This window comes from Ambystoma mexicanum, chromosome 14 (assembly GCF_040938575.1).
Source record: "Ambystoma mexicanum isolate Mex_15411 chromosome 14, UKY_AmexF1_1, whole genome shotgun sequence".
Classification (NCBI taxonomy): Eukaryota; Metazoa; Chordata; class Amphibia; order Caudata; family Ambystomatidae; genus Ambystoma; species Ambystoma mexicanum.
Window position 1 is genome coordinate 559,184,640 of NC_090940.1, and position 19,195 is coordinate 559,203,834.

Consider the following 19,195-nt stretch of genomic DNA (forward strand, 5'->3'; position numbering starts at 1 on the left):
TCGTGTCTGGCGTATCTATCGTGTGTGGTGACTCGCCTTGTTTCCATAGACGTAAGGGACCCCTAGGGGCCACTTTCAAGATGGAACCCGAATAGGGACCCTCCCCCCACTTGTTCCATCGCATACGTTGTAATTGAGTAAGACGGAGAACGGCGAGGACAGGACGATCGAGCCGGGATCAAGAGGTGTTCGGGGCGCCCTGTAGAAGTGATGAGAGACTCCTTTGCAGATCTGCACACATCTGATCCCTGATCGACATGCCTGGCTAGAGAACAAGGAGGCGAGGGTCCCGAAACGAGGCGGAAGCCAAGAAACGCAGACACAACGTCATTTGGTGCGTCAGTATACAGACGGCTTGATTGATCAGGTGAGTCATTCCCCGATTCAAAGTAATCCTGATATTGGTTGAGAGTTGACTTTGCAAAATCAAACGCCCTAGGTAAGGTTGATTAACCAGTGGAAAGGTTGAAACATGCCTGGGGTATTGTCCACCCTAGCAGGGTTTTTCCGCTGTGATAGACAATCTTTGGAAGATGGCCAAATTGCACCACCTGGGGGAACGCCGGCGTATGAGATGTATGTGAAGTATGGAGTGGGTGCGTTAATATTCTGCGAGACTTGGCATAGGCAAACCAGAAAGCAACAAGACCATCAGTGACCGATTAATGGTAGTTTTGAGATAGCGAGAAAAGATAACTTGGAAAGGGTGTTGATAAGAAAGAAAGCGCATCCTGCAGCATTTGATATCGTTAAAGACTGGAGAAGGGAAGCAATGCTCTGATTTAGAAGTAGAGCGAAGCATGCGCGCAGGCATAAATCGAAAGGTGAAGTAGCGGAAGTAAAGGAAGAGGAGGAGTGGACTGAGAGTCTAAGAAGGGCAGGTAGGCGTGACCAGTTGAATATAGAAAGAATATACCCACAACGAGAATTACATATAGCAGATGAATTGATAGAAAACATATTGACTCATACAAAACAAGGCCCAAGATCAGAAGTGAGGCCAACCACGTCAGTAACAATTGCCCAAACCCTGCCCGTAGCCCAAACTCTCCCTCCGGTAGCTCAAGCCCTCCCACAGCCACAGACTGCACACGTAACACTTCCTATTAGCCAACCAGGCCCACAACAGACACTCCCTGTTCCCATTGTCCCATCCGCACCTCCCGCCTTAGACACAGACTCGGTACCGTCCGTTCCTCCCGGGGTTGAAGTTGAAACCACGGGGGCGAGAGGCGGGATTGAACAACGGGGATGCACGAGGGTAACTCGCAGCGCGATCAGCAAAGAAAGGAAGGTGGAATTGCAGCAACAGGCAGAAATGTATATAGACGGGAATGATGGCTTCGATGTATGACTTCCGAAGAAGTAACGAAAGACAGGTAGTGTTGGAATGCATGGGTGAATATTTGGTGGAGAAATGGAAACAGTTAATTGGGAAATTACCACCGCAGCGATTGTTAGATTTGAATGCATTAGCACGCTGTAGGGAGAGGGGTGAAGAAGTGAGAGAACATTTATATGGACTTTTTGAACTTAAAGATGAATTAGATAATGATTATGCCAAAATGTTTACTACACCTGGGTACAGGAGTAGGGATATCGGGAGACATAGGAAGGAAACTGTAGAGCCATATATACAACGATGACATTCAATGTCGTCAGTGCAGAGGGGTGACAAGTTGAAAGTATGTATACAAGAAGCGTTTAGATGGATGTCAGATCCCAGTATTCCCACAATGGAGATACATGATATATTTGATGAATATTCCATGCCCATGAAAAGAAAAGCACTGCAGTCGATGGCTGAACATCTATTAGACAAAGATATAAAAAACGATAAGGCCAGCCCACCCAAAATAATGGCAGTATATAAAAGAGCACTAGAACGAGGGACAGGAGAAACAGCCCTATCGCTTGATCTGGGAATATTGTTACACGAGAGAAGGGGGAAGGACAGTAAGTGGGGCATTTCCTATGAGAGAGGTCCCACCTACCTTTGTGCCCAAAGTAGAGGTTCCCGCAGCGGGCAATGTAGCGGCGCAGGTAACACCAGCCCATTATACCGCCTAAAATGTGCATGTCCCCTTTTCTAGACAGGAGGTGAACAACATAAAGCAGACAATTCCTGATAGAAGAAAGAATCCTGCAGGGTTTTACAAGGAAGTAGAGTCCTGCCTGCAATCATCCGTGCTTACCATGGGTGACATAGACCCAATATTCCCAGTGATCCTGCCAACAGACATATGGAAACAAATAAGAAAGGTGGATGACACAACAACCTTTGGCTCCACATGGGCGGACTTGATAATAGAAGACAGGAATAAAGCGGTTGGAGGAACACCGGGACCGAACCTGGTTAGCATTACCAGCACGAATAGTACAGAAATTGAAAGAAATTGTCCCAGAGAAAAGAATTCAATGGGACAAATTGACTGCATGTGTACAAGGCAAGGATGAGTTAGCTACAGATTATTTTAACAGATTTGAAGAAGTATTTACAGACTTCAGTGGGCAGGATGGGAGATCGGAAGCGGGAAAGAGGTTATTTGTTGACAAATATGTGAGGGGGTTAAAACTTCCAATCCAGGATCTAATAATGACATCAGAGAGTGCATGACAAGCAAAAACGCTGGGCGAAGTATTACACATGACCCAATATTATGACCACAGAGTGACTGCGGAAAAAGAGAAAGAGGAGAAGGATAGGGTAAATCTGAAAACACGGGTACTACTGCAGCAAGTAGTAGGACACAATAGAGGGAGTTATTTGAATATACATAGGGGAACAGTGGGACCAAATCAGTGTGCGTATTGTAAGGAGGAAGGACACTGGCGAGCGCAATGTGCGCATCTGCAGAATAGAAATGGGTCTGGTCAGAGGAGACAGCATAGAGGACACCAAGGAGCGAATGGACCAAATAGGAATAGTATGCAGCAGCACCACAATAATGGAGGTAATCAAAACCAAGCCCAAAACCAAAGTGCCCCTAACTAGAGTCAGGGACAGCAAAACCAACAGTATGGAAACCAGAGTGGGGGAAATAGAGGAAAGAGTGGGAACGTTTTCGATACACAGCCAAACACATATTACAGTAACAGTAATGATTACACATCGGACGATGTGTTATTTCCCCAATAGGACAGCCCAGGACAGGGGTTGGAACCAGTGCCTATTCCCGTGAATCAGAGAGGACCCTACATAAAAATGAGAGTCGGGAATGAGGAGCATCGCTTTCTTGTAGATACAGGAGCGCAAAAGTGTTCAATAGACCACCACTTGGTTCCGGATATACCACAGTCAGGGCAAAAGAATGTTTCCGTAGGGTTCGCAGGTACACCAGTCATAAACCCAGTGTCCCAACCAGTCCCAGTTACTATAGGACCATTCACTGAACACTGTCCTTTCCTCTTAACAGAAAATTGTGGGGAGAACCTGTTGGGATTAAATTTGTTGAAAAAATTAGGTTCTGTTATACATTGCACACCAGACGGGGTGTTCCTAACGATTTGGCCACAAGATGCCCCTGTGTCAGAATTCATGTCTGAAACTTTACCAGGCGAACTAAGTAAAGTGCCAACCTGTATATGGGCAATGCATGACAACGATGTAGGATGCTTGAAAATAGAGCCGGTAAAGATCATTTTGAAAGAAGGTGTTACCCTACCGCAAATTCCCCAATACAGAATTTCGGCTGAAGGTGAGAAAGGATTGAAGAGTATTGTTACAGATTTGGTGAAATTAGGGGTAATTGAAGAAATTACAGGCAGTACATGCAACAGTCTGATTCTTCCAGTTTATAAAAAAGGAGGCAATGAAGTACCATACAGTTTTATAATTGATTTGCGCGCATTAAACAAAGTAGTAGATCCACAATTTCCTTTAGTGCCAGATGTCACTACAATATTGACAATGATACCTGTTTCAGCAGAATATTTTAGTGTAGATGATCTAAAAAATGCGTTCTTCAGCATTCCAGTGGACAAGGACAGCAGATATTTGTTCGCGTTCACATTAGGAGGACAATCATTGACATTCACGTGGATTCCGCAAGGTTACACGGAAAGTCCGAGTATTTACAGTAGAGCATTGAAAGAGCAGCTAGACATGCTAGAATTACCAGTGGGTTGTGTACTCTTGCAATACATAGACGATCTATTGTTAGCTGCTGACACAGAGGAGATTTGTAAAGAAAGCACTGTATTACTACTGTCACACATAGCGGCACATGGCCATAAAGCTAGTTTGAAGAAATTTCAATATAATCGAAAGGAGGTGGCCTATTTGGGCTACCTACTTTCGAAAGAAGGGAGAAGGCTAACGCCAGAACGCATAGAAAGTATTTTTTGTATGCCTATTCCAAAGACACAGAAAGGAGTCAGAGCCACAATAGGCGTGGCTTCATATTGCCGACAATGGATTGGTAATTTTGCGTTAATTGTGAAACCGATGGTGAATTTGACTGGTTATGCCTTTACAGTGGGATGAGGAATGTCAGAAAGCATTTGATCAATTGAAATCTGCATTATGTTCGGCTCCAGTTTTGGGCACTCCGAATTATGAGAACCTTTTTAGACTGTTTATGTGTGAAAGTGAAGGATGTGCATTGGCGGTTTTGACACAGGAACAAGGTGGAAGAAATAGGCCATGCGGCTATTTTTCTTCTGCCCTGGACCCTGTAGCGCATGCACTACCACGATGTTTGCGATCTGTCGCGGCGGCTGCTGCGTCAGTGAAACAAACGGAAGGGATGGTATTGGGGCATACTTTAATCTTGATGGTGCCACATGCCATAGACGTTCTATTAAATAGGACACAGACGCAACACCTCACCTCTGCTAGATTGACAAGATATGAGATTATCTTGTTTGCGCCCCATATCCAAATTATGAGGTGTAGCGCTTTGAATCCTGCAGAATTAATGGCACTACCCATAAAAGAAATTGGGGAGAATGAATCACCCCCCCACGATTGCTTAATGGTCACTGAGGAAGAAACCAAGGGGAGAGTTGATTTAAGTGATATCCCAAAGAAAGAGCCAGATGGAGAGTTATTTTGTGACGACTCTTGTTTTAAATTACCTGACGGCACGACAACTGCCGCATACGCTATCACTACCCTAGAGACTGTTGTAGAAAGCAAAAGAATCCCCTACAACTCGGCATGAGCCGCAGAGATAATCGGGTTAACCAGAGCCTGCGAGATTTCTGAAAATTTGAATGTGAATATATATACTGATAGTCAGTATGCTTTTGGAGTGGTTCATAACTTTGGTCGACTCTGGGCTGAGAGAGGGTTTTTGACATCACATGGTGCCAGAATTCAATATTGGCCCTTTGATTGTACGATTGCTGTCCGCACTCACGCTTCCAAAATGCCTAGCAATAGTGAAATGCGAGGCACACAAAAAGGTAACATGCAAAGTAGGAGAGGGAAACGCGTTTGCAGACAGAATTGCGAAACAAACTGCCACTGACTTAAATACCGAAATGATGATGGTTCAGACTGAGGAAGTACCCTGTATGATAGAAAATGGATTTGCCACTGTCAAAGAAATGCAGGCCGAAGCTACGGCCGATGAAATACAAGGGTGGGCAGAGGGCTCTGCTGAGTTAGATCTATAAGGTTGTTGGGTGGACAAGGGAACAAGAAACTGGATGTTGCCAAATTCCTATGTGACTGCAATGGTCACAATGGCCCACAGCCCTACCCACATCTGTGCGAAAAAGATAATACAGCACCTATCTACAGTACGGCAGAATGTAAACATAAAGAAGAATGCAGAGAGGTTGGTGCAGAACTGTATCACGTGTTTACAGAACAGATGGGGACAAAGATGCAATCCCCCCATATTACACAGTGAATTATAGCCCAAGAACTATCCCTTTTTGTCTAAAAAAGAAAGGCTCCTTTTCAGTCGGAACATATACTGGATGCATGAATACAGTGGTATTGAAATGGGAAATAGAACTAGTATATGTGGGAGATAGTTTATTTTTTATGTGGAGAGAAAGTATATACTTGGTTGCCCAGAAACTGGGGAGGTACATGTTAGCTAGGTCTACTGTCCCCAGGAGTATTCCTCTTAGAAACAGCAGACATGGCCAGACTATCCAGAGCTAGAGTCAAAAGGACTAGCGAAGGTGTTTTGATAGCGACTGACGTAGCAAAATCATTCATTCCATTCTTAGGGCAGATAGTGAAATCCTATAATATAAGGCAGCTGTCCAGAATACTAAAAAGTACCATAAACACAACGACAGGTATACTATTTAACATGACGTTGGAAGAAAGAGGAATCAGGTTAATTACGCTGCAAAATAGAATGGCTCTTGATGTGATCCTGGTTGATCGTGGGGGACTTTGAAAAATAGTGGGAGCAGCGTGTTGTCTATATGTAGATGACTATTCCCCTACGATCTTTGAAGCAATAAAGAAAATGCATGTCCTAAGTTCCGAACTCCCTACTGGAGAAGGAAGCTGGGGAATAGGGTATTGGTTTTGGGGAATGCTGCGTTCTTGGGGATGGAAGTTGATTTCAATATTGGTAGTGGTGTTTGGAATATTCATAACGTGCTGTTGTTGCATACACTGCCTACCAACAGTTTGCGCTGAGGTAACTGAGGGATGTACTAAGGTATGTATGCATATGATGACAAAAAGAAAACAAACTCATGGTCGGGCTGACCAAGACACAAATGAGATGAACAGTAAAAGAAATGATGGCTATAGATATTAATGAAGATGATGATGCTTACGATAGCATGCAAAATTCAGACATAAATACTTCAGACTTATCGTCATTAGAGGGGGATACAATAAATGGATGAGACGTTTGGCATACGGCCAAAGGAGGGTTTGTCAGTCTAGAAAAATGGATACCTCTCTAATGTGACCGCAAACGTATTTTGATGGCCGTGGGCCAACCGTCTCATGCACGATATGACAGAATATAGGTTTCCGAGTTTGCCAATGAATGGCCATTTTGATGTAACAAGAATCTCCATTTTGTTTTCTAACCATTGCTCATTGCTTTCTGTTCTTATTGCTTTGCAGTACATTTTCTGCTTACACTGCTTGACTGTAAAACATTGTTGTCTGCACGTGAAAGGACAAGGCCGCAGGGCCGCGAGAATAACAAGAGTTTGTTGAAACGTTGGCAGCCCCAGGAAGAATGCCTGGCTCCCTCCCGAATGTAGCTTTGAAGCAGAGCTGCAGGGCATTTAATCATTTCGCAGCTGCCAGCCAGTCTCATTATATGGTAGAATATGTTAGAATAAAGCAGCTAAAGGCTTCAATTATGCTCTTCTTACGGACCCCCTTTGCTGAGCCCCGTTAAAGCGTGTCGGCTCCCAGGGCACGAATAGCACCTCATAGATAGCAAGGTCTTGAATGCAATTCTCCCCACGTATGTTGCTCGCTTCCAGGAACAGAAGCGCTGTGTTCTGTTCAACAACTGAAAGATGCCTCCGCACTCACAAATTGCAAATTGTTACTAGAATAGATATTTGAAGGTGTCATAGCTGTCGAAAGTGTCTATCATCACACCAAGTTCAAAGAAACCCAATAAAGGGGGGTGTTAAACATGTCATAGCTGATTGTTTGATATGTATTTTGTATATATGTAACTGATGTACGTAATTCACTCTCTTGCGTCCCTCGAGGTCTAGAGATACACGTCGGCCAACTGAGACTTTTGCTTTGCAATAAACCCTTGCTTTGGGAATACAACCTCGTGTCTGGTGTATCTATTGTGTGTGGTGACTCGCCTTGTTTCCATAGACGTAAGGGACCCCTAGGGGCCCCTTTCAAGGACACGGCCATCGCTTTTGGATACAGTTCCTGCGGTGGACCAGTGCGAGCGGATCACCTGGGAGGTGTCTTGTGGGAGTGGGACACTGGATAGTGAGACCTGGTATCCCCTTCCTTGTAACACGTTTACCCTATTATGGCCAGTAGGATATTTTGGAACTCTAACCCACCCCAACCTTTACTACACAAACACTTTCTCACGGACAACCTGCTCTAAGGGCAAACAGACTAACACCCAAGACGAGTATCTGACGTTTCCCAATACCATGTTCAGGTGAGGTCAGGCAATTATCAACAATCACTCACACTTGATTTCTATACACTTCCCCACACGGATAAAAGGCGGAGCACGGAGCACAATCTGAGCTAGGTAAAAACACATGAGGAAACAGCAGTTCCAAGATGGCAGTTTAATGATAGGAGAAAGACGGTGAAACAGTTAGGGATCACAAGGAGGGAGGTACCCCTGACCTTTTCAACAAGGAACTGTTGTTGTCATGAGTCCGCGAGATTGGAAAACATAAGACCAGGAAAACAGGCTAAAGAATCCTGCATTGTCTGTCGGAGATACCCTGGGCCCTCCTGCATCAATAATCAAGGTGGGGAGATCGCCAACCACCGTGGCACTGTCCTTCTCTCCAAAAACAGAGCAGCATCAGTGAAAACACAGCCGGTGAGTTGGGGAGACCGATGCAAAACAGGTCTTGTTGAAGCCAAGGTTGCAAGCAACAACAATGCATGGCGAGCGCTGGAACGAACATTGTCAAAATAATAGATTGATAAGTGTGATAAGAGATGCGAGTGAAGTTAAACTGCTGATGAGTGAATGAACTGTAATACAAGCTGCAATACCTTTGACAGAGTGGTCCGGCACTGCATGGGTGCTCCATCGAAGGTCTCTGTAAGGTATCCAGCTTAGGAGTAATGAAACTATATACATTTGGTCCGAGCCCGTTGGAGGGAGATCATTTGAAAGTGAATGGATAAATGTGAATCGATGTGGTCCTGCGACGGATCAAACAATCCTGCACACAGTTGAAGGTCTTTGGTTTTGATGAAATAGAGAAGGTTTGGAAAAATGCATGAATCTGGTCCAAGCAAGGCAGAGGGAGATCAATTGAAGATTTTGCGTTAAGGTGGGTCTGAACCTAGCGGCGGGGGCGCGGGATGAATCGCAAATCACCCAAGAAGTTGTACATGAGAATCCTGAGGAGAAAGGAACTTTTGAAAGTTTGTTTGTCGTATCAGGCCCTCTGAAGTAAGAGAGTTTGAATGGCAAAGAGACTTTGGTACAGAAGGCCCTACTACTGAAATTTGAACTGCATCCTCTTGCTAGAGAAGCCAGAGTGTGTGCTGAGCTGGAGTGTGTCTTCTTGTCCAATGCTAAAAACGTGGGGAAGGGAAGACAACGGCTTGAATATCCTGACATATTATTTCTTTGAACACTTTTCTTTTGCCTAACATTTTTTCCCACACTATTTATAATTAGAAGTAGGGATTGGCAATAGGTTTATTAGTATAGGCCTTTTTATTTTGACAAGACACCACTAGGACTGCATTATTATTTGATGGTCGTAGCTTGCTCCCATCTTTAGATTTAGGATTAGATAGGCGTTTTTCTTTTTTTTTATTTGGTTTTAAAAACCTTTAAAAAGAATTTCAGATAAATGTTGAATAAATGCAAATTAAAACACAAAAAAAATCGCCCAGACACACTTGAGCATAGGAACAAAATTACATTGGCAAAATAAATAAAAACAACAATAAATATAAAACCATTTAGTGATAGTGTTTCATCCCACATCATCTTGCTTTTCTAAACGTATGACCATTGCTTCTAAATAAAAAGTTAGTGCAATGGTTAGTTTGCGATCTGTCTCATCAAACATTATCTGCCACCAGTATTGGATGCATATTGGTGGCTTTTCCATCATGTATTTACAAAAATGGAGATCTCTTTCGTCACGAAGGGCTGTCCAAAATAAAACAAGGTGTTTTAATGTTTCTTCTGCGGTGTTACACAGCCGACATTCATTTGATGCAACCTTGTTTGCTGACCACAGTTTTCTTGTTTTAAACGTATTAAAACGGAACATCATATAAAGACGCCTTCTCTTCCTGTCTGGAAATAGCTTCCAGGCACTAAGGATCTTATTTAGACCTTTTTTTCACAGGTTCGTGTTCCATAAGAATATACGTTCTTCTGCGGGCACTTGTCTCGCACCAGTCTCTTTGCCATAGTCTTTTTTTCCACACAATCAGGATGTGTGTGAAGCATGTCGATACTAGAGTCCAAATCTGCCAATGGTGCTATACTTCGTTGGACCCATTGGGCTAGTACTGAATTTGGATTTTGATTTCCTGGATTTTCCAAGACTTTATACTGTGGCATGATTGCTTTCATAGTTATTTTCCGATAGAGTATATTGGAATACTCTGTCAGCCTTGCATTTATAGAAGTTAAGCTGAACTCATATCATATACATGCTGATGGAGTATTTCTTGGTATTCCGAGAACTCTAGACCAGAAGATATTTCTAATGTGTCCCATAGCGCAGCAGGACAGCCTAGTGCACATTCAGCTCCATATATCAAAGCCGGAGCAGCCTTTTGTTTAAAGTAAGCCAGGACAGGAAGAAGTGAATATTTCCCATATTTCCGGTTTAACACTCTGGCCTGACTGGCAAGTTGGTGGCATTTTGTTTTTGTCAATTGTACCCACGGATCGTGGCACTCATTTGCATCCCTAAATACTTTGTATGCATTATTGGTTTTATCTGTATATTATCTATATGCCAATGAAAATTCGATGTAGCTTTTTTTTGGCCTTGCAGATCTCTGAGCACCACCATTTCCGATTTGGCTACGTTGATGCTTGAGCCATTCATGCTTACGTATGTTGCTAAGGCGTTTAACTTCCTCTGCAGGCCAACTGGAGTTAAATCTAACAAAATTAGATCGTCGGCATAGAGCAAATTACTTACATTCAGACCGTTTATCTTTGATGAGAAAGATAACGTACTATTGATTGTTTGATCGATGTCCGAAATAAATAGGCTGAAGATGCAGGGAGCAAGAGGACAGCCTTGCTTGACTCCACATTGCATTTGGATGGGGCGGAAAGTTTTCCAGATAAATCGAGTCAAATTCTGATGGTCGTCATAGTGTGAAGTTCTTTTATCGCAGCAAGAAGACTCGGAGGACACTGCCACTTGGTTAATTTGACCCATAACAATTTGCGATCTATGCTATCAAAAGCATGTGATAAATCAATTATTGCTAAGGAAATCCTCTGCCCAGTTCTTATTGCTTCCATTTTCAAAATGTTAACAATAAAAAGATTCAAACTGCATCCGACCCCTTTGACGAACCCAGATTGCCTCTGGTCAACACGATTATTGTTAACACTCCAAGTTAGGAGTTTATTTTTCAGTAGTATAGCATAAACTTTGCTCAGAACATCAAGCAAGGCAATCGGTGGTAGTCCTTACGATTAGACCTATTTCCTTTTTTAAACACCGGAACAATGATTGCATTTTTCCAACTGGCTGGTGTGGCACATTCGATGGTAATTTTAAGAAACAGGGTATAACAGAAATCAGTCCATGTTTCTGGGCTTTCCTTTAGAGTAAAGTTTGTAAGCCCATCCGGGCCCGGAGCACGAGATCTACTTAATTTAGTAATTATCTCAAGATTTGTTCCTTTGCAAATATCAAGTCCCAGTGTTTTAATGTCTGAGTAGTCTTATACAGCAACTTATAATGAGCTACCCAGTCAGTTTCTGTTACCATATTTGTTTGCAAGGCAGATTGTGAGCCCAATATATTGTTGATTAAAGACCAGAACTCACGTGTATTGTTATTTTTCATTTTTGCAACCATTTCTTCCGCATCCCTTTGTATCATCATACTTTTTTGTATCTTAAGCCAGTTCTTATAAGCTTATTTTATGGCTTTGCTTTTCTTCAGATATTCACAGCTGTAATTTATGCTACACGCTCTGACATCACTTCTCATTTTTCGCTTTTTTCTTCAAGCTCAAATACATGGGTATTAGAAAAGTGACAGTTTGTGAGTCCTTGTTTTTTTTCTTTATAATTCTCAAGGATGTGTTGGTATTCCGGATGACAAGTCCCATTTTGGTAGGCAAAGTTTATCGTTTTGGCCTCTTCCTCAGTTAATCTTAGGCGAACTCGGTTATATTCAACCGTTAATTCATAGACCCATTTCTCTTCATTTTTTCAGATTAACACTGCGACCATTACATTCTAATAACCAACAAATCAGGACTCCCAAAATTAGGATTCTGACACCTCGGTATAGTAAGAATAGGTCTACTATTGGGGTATACACATGATGATCTGATTTGAATCAATGTGTTTCTATGCTGGTCAGTACTACCTTGAATGCTTATGCTCAATCATTTGACTTTTGTTGTTTTTTTTATTAATTTCCAAAATAACACTTTCTTGTTATTTGTTTATGCTTTCATTCACTTTTGATTCAGTGTTTATTGCATCTACCAATACAAAACTTCTTCTTTGTAAATGCCCTCCCTTTTAATCCCTTTTAGTCACTCGCGTGTTTATTTGAATACGCATTCAGTATATTTTTTTGTCTTATCAATATATATTGACAAATTGTAGACACTTCTTTGTTGCTTTTCCCTTTGGTGACTTTTTGAGCACAGAGAAAGTCTATCTTAATTGTAAATTGCATTGTTCTATATATGGATTTGTTCTTGCTTTTGTTAATTTATTCATTTACAGCCTTGGCAGGACTCGCATAAACTCAGTTCTTCATAATGAATAGAGCTCGCTGTACTCCCACAGAAAGGCATACCACTACATTAAGGGAATCTGATAGTCGTTGGAATTGTGGTTTATCTATTGCTAAACCTCCAACATATTTAACCATAAATCCCATCCCCTTCCCTCTATACAAGGGGGACAAGGCTGTATGGAGCCCTTTACACTGCAAATATCCTTGAGCTTAAGTTTAGGCCTCAAGCTGGTTGGCATTTATGCAGACGAAGGGCTGTCTGCATGCCAAATTAACCTTCCGGCAATGGCCACCAGTTCCTTTTCCCCTACATCAATCAGGCTAACCGACTATCATGTTAGGGTGATGGAGAGGGGGCATATGGAGGAAAGGGGACAATGGACTAGGAGTACAGAAGTCTTTGAGCGGAGTAACATTTTTACTTCTATGTCTGGTCCCCTCTTCCTAGATACTCATGGAAGAGTGCCCACTCTGATTCCCAGTAGGGTGGAGTGAATACTGTATTAAACATAGTGTTGGCAGAAGGCCAAAAGTGGAAGGGCAGCTACATCACTGACCTCCCAAGAAAAAGATCCCTGAAAGGTTATCCAGTGGCCTCTGTCCTGCCTGAGTGAGCGTTTCCCTCGCAAGGAATAAGTCTCAAAGCGCTTGCAGTGCATTTCTTCTGCCTCCAAGAGCGCGTATGCCTTTAAGATGAGACTTGCCTTGAACTCCTGCCCTGAACAATTCAGAAATGCAAGAATCTATCCATCTGGCAATGGAAGCTTTAGAGGCCTGCCTCCCTGGTTGTGAGACACCAAACGTAATAAACAGATTGCCATATGTTTTAATCACTCCTGTGTACAGTCAATGTAGTATCTTTACGGCCCGCCTAATGTCTGGAGAATGCAAAATGTACTCAATGTCCAATGTATAGAGAACCATTGTCCTGTGACACTTTTTCTTCTATTACGCACATAGAGAGCAGTTCCTCCAAGACAGTCCCACCGCTCTAAATGACCCTTTGCAGCCCTATATGCTTACATGGCACCATTTAAATGATGGCCGTACACATTATTATCTGCATCCAAAACATCATCTTCCTGGACTCTCAGGTAGGGATCCTCTTCTTTAAACCTACATCGATTAGGCATCTTGAGTAGCCCCAATTGAAACCTGTTTTCTGTGCACTTGCCCCAGGATGCCAAACACAAGGAAGATCAACACCATATGCAATCATCTTAGACTTAGAGCCACATAATCGCCTTGATCTTCAACAGGTGATTGTCCAAGGTGTACACATGAGAGTCATCTCTTGATGAATTGTGAACTTTCGAACATGGATTATAAATATTAGCCTAACATTAGCTAAAATGTATTTTGTTTATTGTTTTTCCTATTTTTGAAATGCAGGTCAGTGCAGATTGAAGGTTGATTGATGAAAAGCCAATGAAACATTGCTCCTAACGAAGGGACCCAAGTCCCAAAACACGTAGAGCTCATGGCTTTATATAGTAAATAAGAAATTCATATATTTATTGATTGAATTAAATGTATTACACAGTATGATCTTAATAATGTGTACAATCCACTATATGTTATGCTGATTTATTTAATAACATTGATTTGGATTCCAAAATTGTGTGTTTATATTACTTCTTTGTGAACTTGTTCTTTAAACTTATTTGTTAGAAAACCTACTTCAACATAGCTCAAAGAGTTGTTTGTCTCTACAAACCAATCGGGTATGCAGGGGACGCGAGTGCTCCACAGACTGTGGACACCGGTTTGGCATGTCTTTTATAATAAGTGTGAACGCACATGATTTTGGCAATTTAATACTATTTTTACATTGTTTGTAGATGTGTTCAATTTCTCAATATGGTTCTACTTATTTAACCCCCGTTTTCACATTGCATATATGTCTCTTTTGAGGTTTCCACAAAACACATTTGTTTTTCTATTAAAAGGTACCATCGTTCATAGCTCCACATGTTGCCAGGTAGGAGTTATTGACAGGTAAGTTACACTATTACTACAATCTGTGTCACTCATAGTTTTAAGGTATGAGTAGATCCCATTAAGAATATATTGTTTGTTGTTTGTAGTGATTGCCCTGATGAAGGACACTTGTGCAAAATCTATTTTATTTATTTATTTTTTGCATTCATTTCAGCACACAAAACCCTCAGGTATCTAGGCGCTAGTTATAGAAATTTGTATAGTACATATAGCAAAGTGCAGGAATGTATTGGTTACATAATGAATTGGAGAGCCTCGCCTCATGGTATGGAGGCTACTTCAGGTATGCAAGAAAACAAGCCTGACAAAATAGGTATGGGTGCACATTCGGGCAAAGCCGCGCCTCATGGTACGGGGCTTCTTCAGGTATGCACAGTGACAAGGATGAGAAGATAGGTATGGGTGCACATTCTGGCAAAGCCACGCCTCATGGTACGGGGGATACTTCAGGTATGCACGGTGACAAGGATGACAAAATAGATAAGGAAAGTGCCCCGATTACTAAGTACACTTAAAGTCAAATTACATGCAAGCATGGAAGTGTGGTAGAAATCAGTGAATTAATGGGTTTGAGGCAGAGCAAGGTACACATTACAGGTAGTGCAGGCATTACATAAGATCGGCTTAGTTAGACCGATGCAGCAGTCAAGAGCATAGACGGCGGCAGGTAGTTAAAGATAGCTGCGAAGGGGTACTTGAAGATAACACGTAGGAGAGGTTTAGATAAAGTTATTCCATATGAGTGGTTGGTAGATGGATCGTTGAGCAATCAAGGGCAGATGGTATTAACAAAGAAGAGTAATGTAGTCCCAGCTAGATACAGAAGTCCACAAGGTGGCCAAAAAGCATTGCTTTACAGCAGCAGTCTGTTCAGTGGCGCTTTGAATGAGAACGGCAAAGAGAACAGTTAATGGGGGGCGGAAAGGATGAGATCAGGGGTTCAGGAGGAGAAGCCTTCAGTACTAAGAGGTTGAGATCTACTTTCCCAGCAAAGCAATGAGGTGCAGCAGGAACAGTGGGAGTTAGGATCGCAAGGGGCCACCACACTGGGTTCCGGGGAGGGGAAAGAACATCACAGAGAACAGAGACCTGTGAGTGGAACGCACGTTGGCGCTCTTACCTTTAGAAGCAGCGAGATAGGATGCAAAGGTCGACGAGACACCACGCAGCGGGACTCGCAGCAAGTCAACAGGGAAGGCATCGCATATCGGATCCGGACCCCATCCAGAGCCCAGACAGGCCAAGACAGGAACAAATGACAGCCTTAGTGTGGAGCCTTTGTGTAAGGCCGACCCCGCCTTCCGGCTCAAGGGCGGGAAGTCCTTTTGTATGTCTGTTTGAAATATATTGGCAACAGCTACTGTTTTTGCCACTCAAACAGTTTCTGATGAAGGAGTTTGTTTAATAAAAGATGGTCTACACAGATGAAAGAACTGAAGAACTCCTTGTACTTTATTTCAAATACGTTTACATTTAGTAGAACCAACATTGGTGGAGTCTTCCCAATTTCTGTATACTTACCGCATGTACTGCCCGTCCTATCCGGATGATGCTCAAATCATTAGCGTCCACATACTTGGTTCCATACAGGTAGAGACCGGAGGATGCTAAAGCAGCTGTTGCCACGGATGCCAGTTTCAGTGTCTGCCTGGCCATAATAGCGATGCTGCAGTGTAAACAACAAAATATCAACAACAAAAACATGAAAAGCTCCAAGGTACATAGCCATTCTGGTCAAAGAATGGAGAGAGGGCGGTGGAGAGAGAGAGAGACACAGACGCACACGCGTGCACACACACACACACACTTATCTTAGTTTGTTTAAATTCTAGTGTCACCCTGAGATCTATGGAAGCGGATTCTGCATGTCATCACTAGACGCAAACAGGCTCACAAGAATGTAAATATGATATAAAGATGGGGTCTGCAACCTTTGGCCTTCCAGGTTTTTGGATGACAGCTCCTAACAGCCATGACTTGCCTAGCCAATAGTGAGGGATCATGGGAGTTGTTGTCCAATGCATCTGGAGATTCAAAGGTTTCAGACAGACCCAGATACGAAGCTCAGGTTTCACAAAGTGACCAGGACAAAATGTACACCAAGACACAAAGGGCCTCATTAGGACCCTGGCGGTAAGGGGTCTACGCCAGCGTTAGCTGCGCCGACCCCTTACCGCCAACTACGAGTTCCCAAAGCGCCATGGTCATTTTTCCGCCCGCTTTTTGCGGGCGGAGAAATCCATGGCGCTATGGGACCTTGGTGTTAATTACGCCACCGTAATGTACGGTGGCGTAATTAACGCCTTCCCCACTCCCATTGAGCCCTATGGGGCCGAAATGGGAATGGGGAAGGGTAAATGGGTCAATGGGGACTTACCGCCCCGCCGACCTCGGAATGGGGCGGTAAGTCCGCCATCCGCCATGGCGTAAACGGACTTCACGCCATGGCGGAAAAGTCCGCCGATGGCGGAAAAAATCCGCCAGGGTCCTAATGAGGGCCAAAGTGTCAATTTAACTGGTTTATTAGTGTACACAGGACAGACCAGGTCAACACCAAACTTTGTCTTTAGCACGTGCGCCAGGATGGTCAGATTCCTCCCAGAGTGCCTTCAGTGTCCAAAAGGAATTGGTCAACCATGCCTTTCAGAGTTCCCCAAACCTTTTTGGCATGCACCACTCAGTAGCTGGTGTTTGGGGTCCTATACCCCAAAACCTAACTCTAGCCACCAGTGCACCACTCAGTTGTCTAAGTGCAGGGAGTCCCCTTGGAGATACGCAGAGACTGAGTGGGATACTCATTCTGCCTTAAAAGGGGCGCTTTATGCTTCTTTCCCTCCCACCTCTATACACCCAACGTAGCCCCTCTGCATTTTGCTTCCACTGTCAGATATTTCTCACTATCAATCCTGACACGTTTCTCCCGGTGGTCACTTTTAACTTCCTCTCTCCAAGGCCTTACCCATCAGCCTCTCCTAAGATGGTCTTCCTGTTTCAGGCCATTTGCCAAAATCATCAAAACTTCCTTCAGAACACCACCTTCGCTTCTTGACGATAGCTCAATCTGAACAGCACCTTCACCTCCTGATGTTACCATGTTCTCCTTAATGCCACCTTCCCTTTCTGAGATCATCACCTCCCCTTTACTACTTCCACCTCCTGTCACCGCAACCACCTGTATCGCCTTTACCGTCTAATGTTACCTCCTCCTTTTCAGTACTATACTTGCTCACCAGCCTTTTCTTGGCGTGTACTCCTGTCTTTCCAATGTCCACTGTCTCACCTGTCTCTGCCCTCTCCAATTTTCTTTGTTCACAAGCCACCCCCAAGCTCCAACCTCCTTCTCCAATAACCTGCCTGACTGAGGGCACAGGGTTTTATAGAGCTCTGGTCCCGCCTGATGGGATGGGCGCTTTGTGACTTTGTGAACGCTTGTACCTGTGTTCTGAAATTGGGGAGAGGCTGAGATTGACTGCTCCCTTTGGGCTCACATGAGCTTGCTTTGGGCTTTTGGTGCTGGCCCAATCTTTATTGGCTTATCCGCCATCTTGGAATCCATTTCCACTTCCTAATACTATCTGGTAATTCCTGTGAAAGACAAACATCCACTGCTTCCCCAGTGTCCCCAACCTCCTTTTGTTAAACCCCTTAACAGTCTCTATAACCAAGCTGAACATGAAAAGAATGGAGGCTATCAGCAAATTTGCAACCTTTTACCATTGGTGAGAGAACACTTTGCCAGTAGACAATGGGTCTGTAAGTTTGTATCTTTCATGGGTAAACATGCTGTTGGAAAACTAACACATGGCAAAATACTATCAGTTTCGGACATTCAGGCCTCTTCTTCGGACTTTGAAATTACTTATTTTCTATTACAGGATGTATTGTTATAGTAGGGGTTTTACCATGTGTGGGTGTGCGGTTGAGCACCAGCAAGCTTGGTTGCATTCCCGCGTGCTCCATCATAAAAAGGGATTTTTCTTCCCTTTGTTCCCTGATATCTGGGCCACCCTGTTCACAATCTGCGTCAGAATAACTGAAGACATGGCTGGCACAGAACAGAGGAAGAAAAAGTGAGCAAGTGGGTAAACAATGAGCAAAGAGTCAGCGTTGCCCACGCTGGGCTCCGTACAGGTCACGCAGTGCGACATCACAGGAGGAAGCAGCTCACATGACCAGTGGCTTTGGACAGCCGAACTGTGATAAATTGTGGCATATACTATGCAAAGCGGGATCTGCGGCAGATCAGAAGTAAAACTTGGACAAGAAGACATGGTTCAACTTAATACTAAGATGCTCGTCAGAAAGTCTAAATAACCAAAATAGTCCTCCATCCTAACCTGTCCAACTACCTGCCCATACCACTAGTTAAAAAGAAACAAAATAAAGAGGTGGGTTTTCACCCTTGGGTCTGTCTATACTTCCCAGCTACCCCCTTCTTCCAGGCCATCAATAACGTAAGTGTTCCTCCCATGAGATGATTCCTGGTCAAGATTTTCAAAGACGTTCTCTTCAACACTAACAAGGAATCAAAGAAATGTACCTCTAAAAAGAAAAGAAAACGGTACAAGGTCATTCAATCACTTTTCAGTAAAAAAATAAGGCG

At 43.3% G+C, this 19,195-nt stretch overlaps 1 protein-coding gene across 1 annotated transcript in view; it reads right to left on the reverse strand.

Moving 5' to 3' along the window:
* The window catches only part of ADCK1 (aarF domain containing kinase 1), a 1,181,187-nt gene that overhangs the window by 1,048,608 nt on the left and 113,384 nt on the right, over positions 1-19,195 (reverse strand). Inside the window, exon 2 of the mRNA XM_069637911.1 lies at positions 16,114-16,258. Within this exon, the coding sequence (XP_069494012.1) occupies positions 16,114-16,248 (135 nt within the window). The 5' untranslated portion in view covers positions 16,249-16,258. The remainder of the gene's footprint in view (positions 1-16,113; positions 16,259-19,195) is intronic.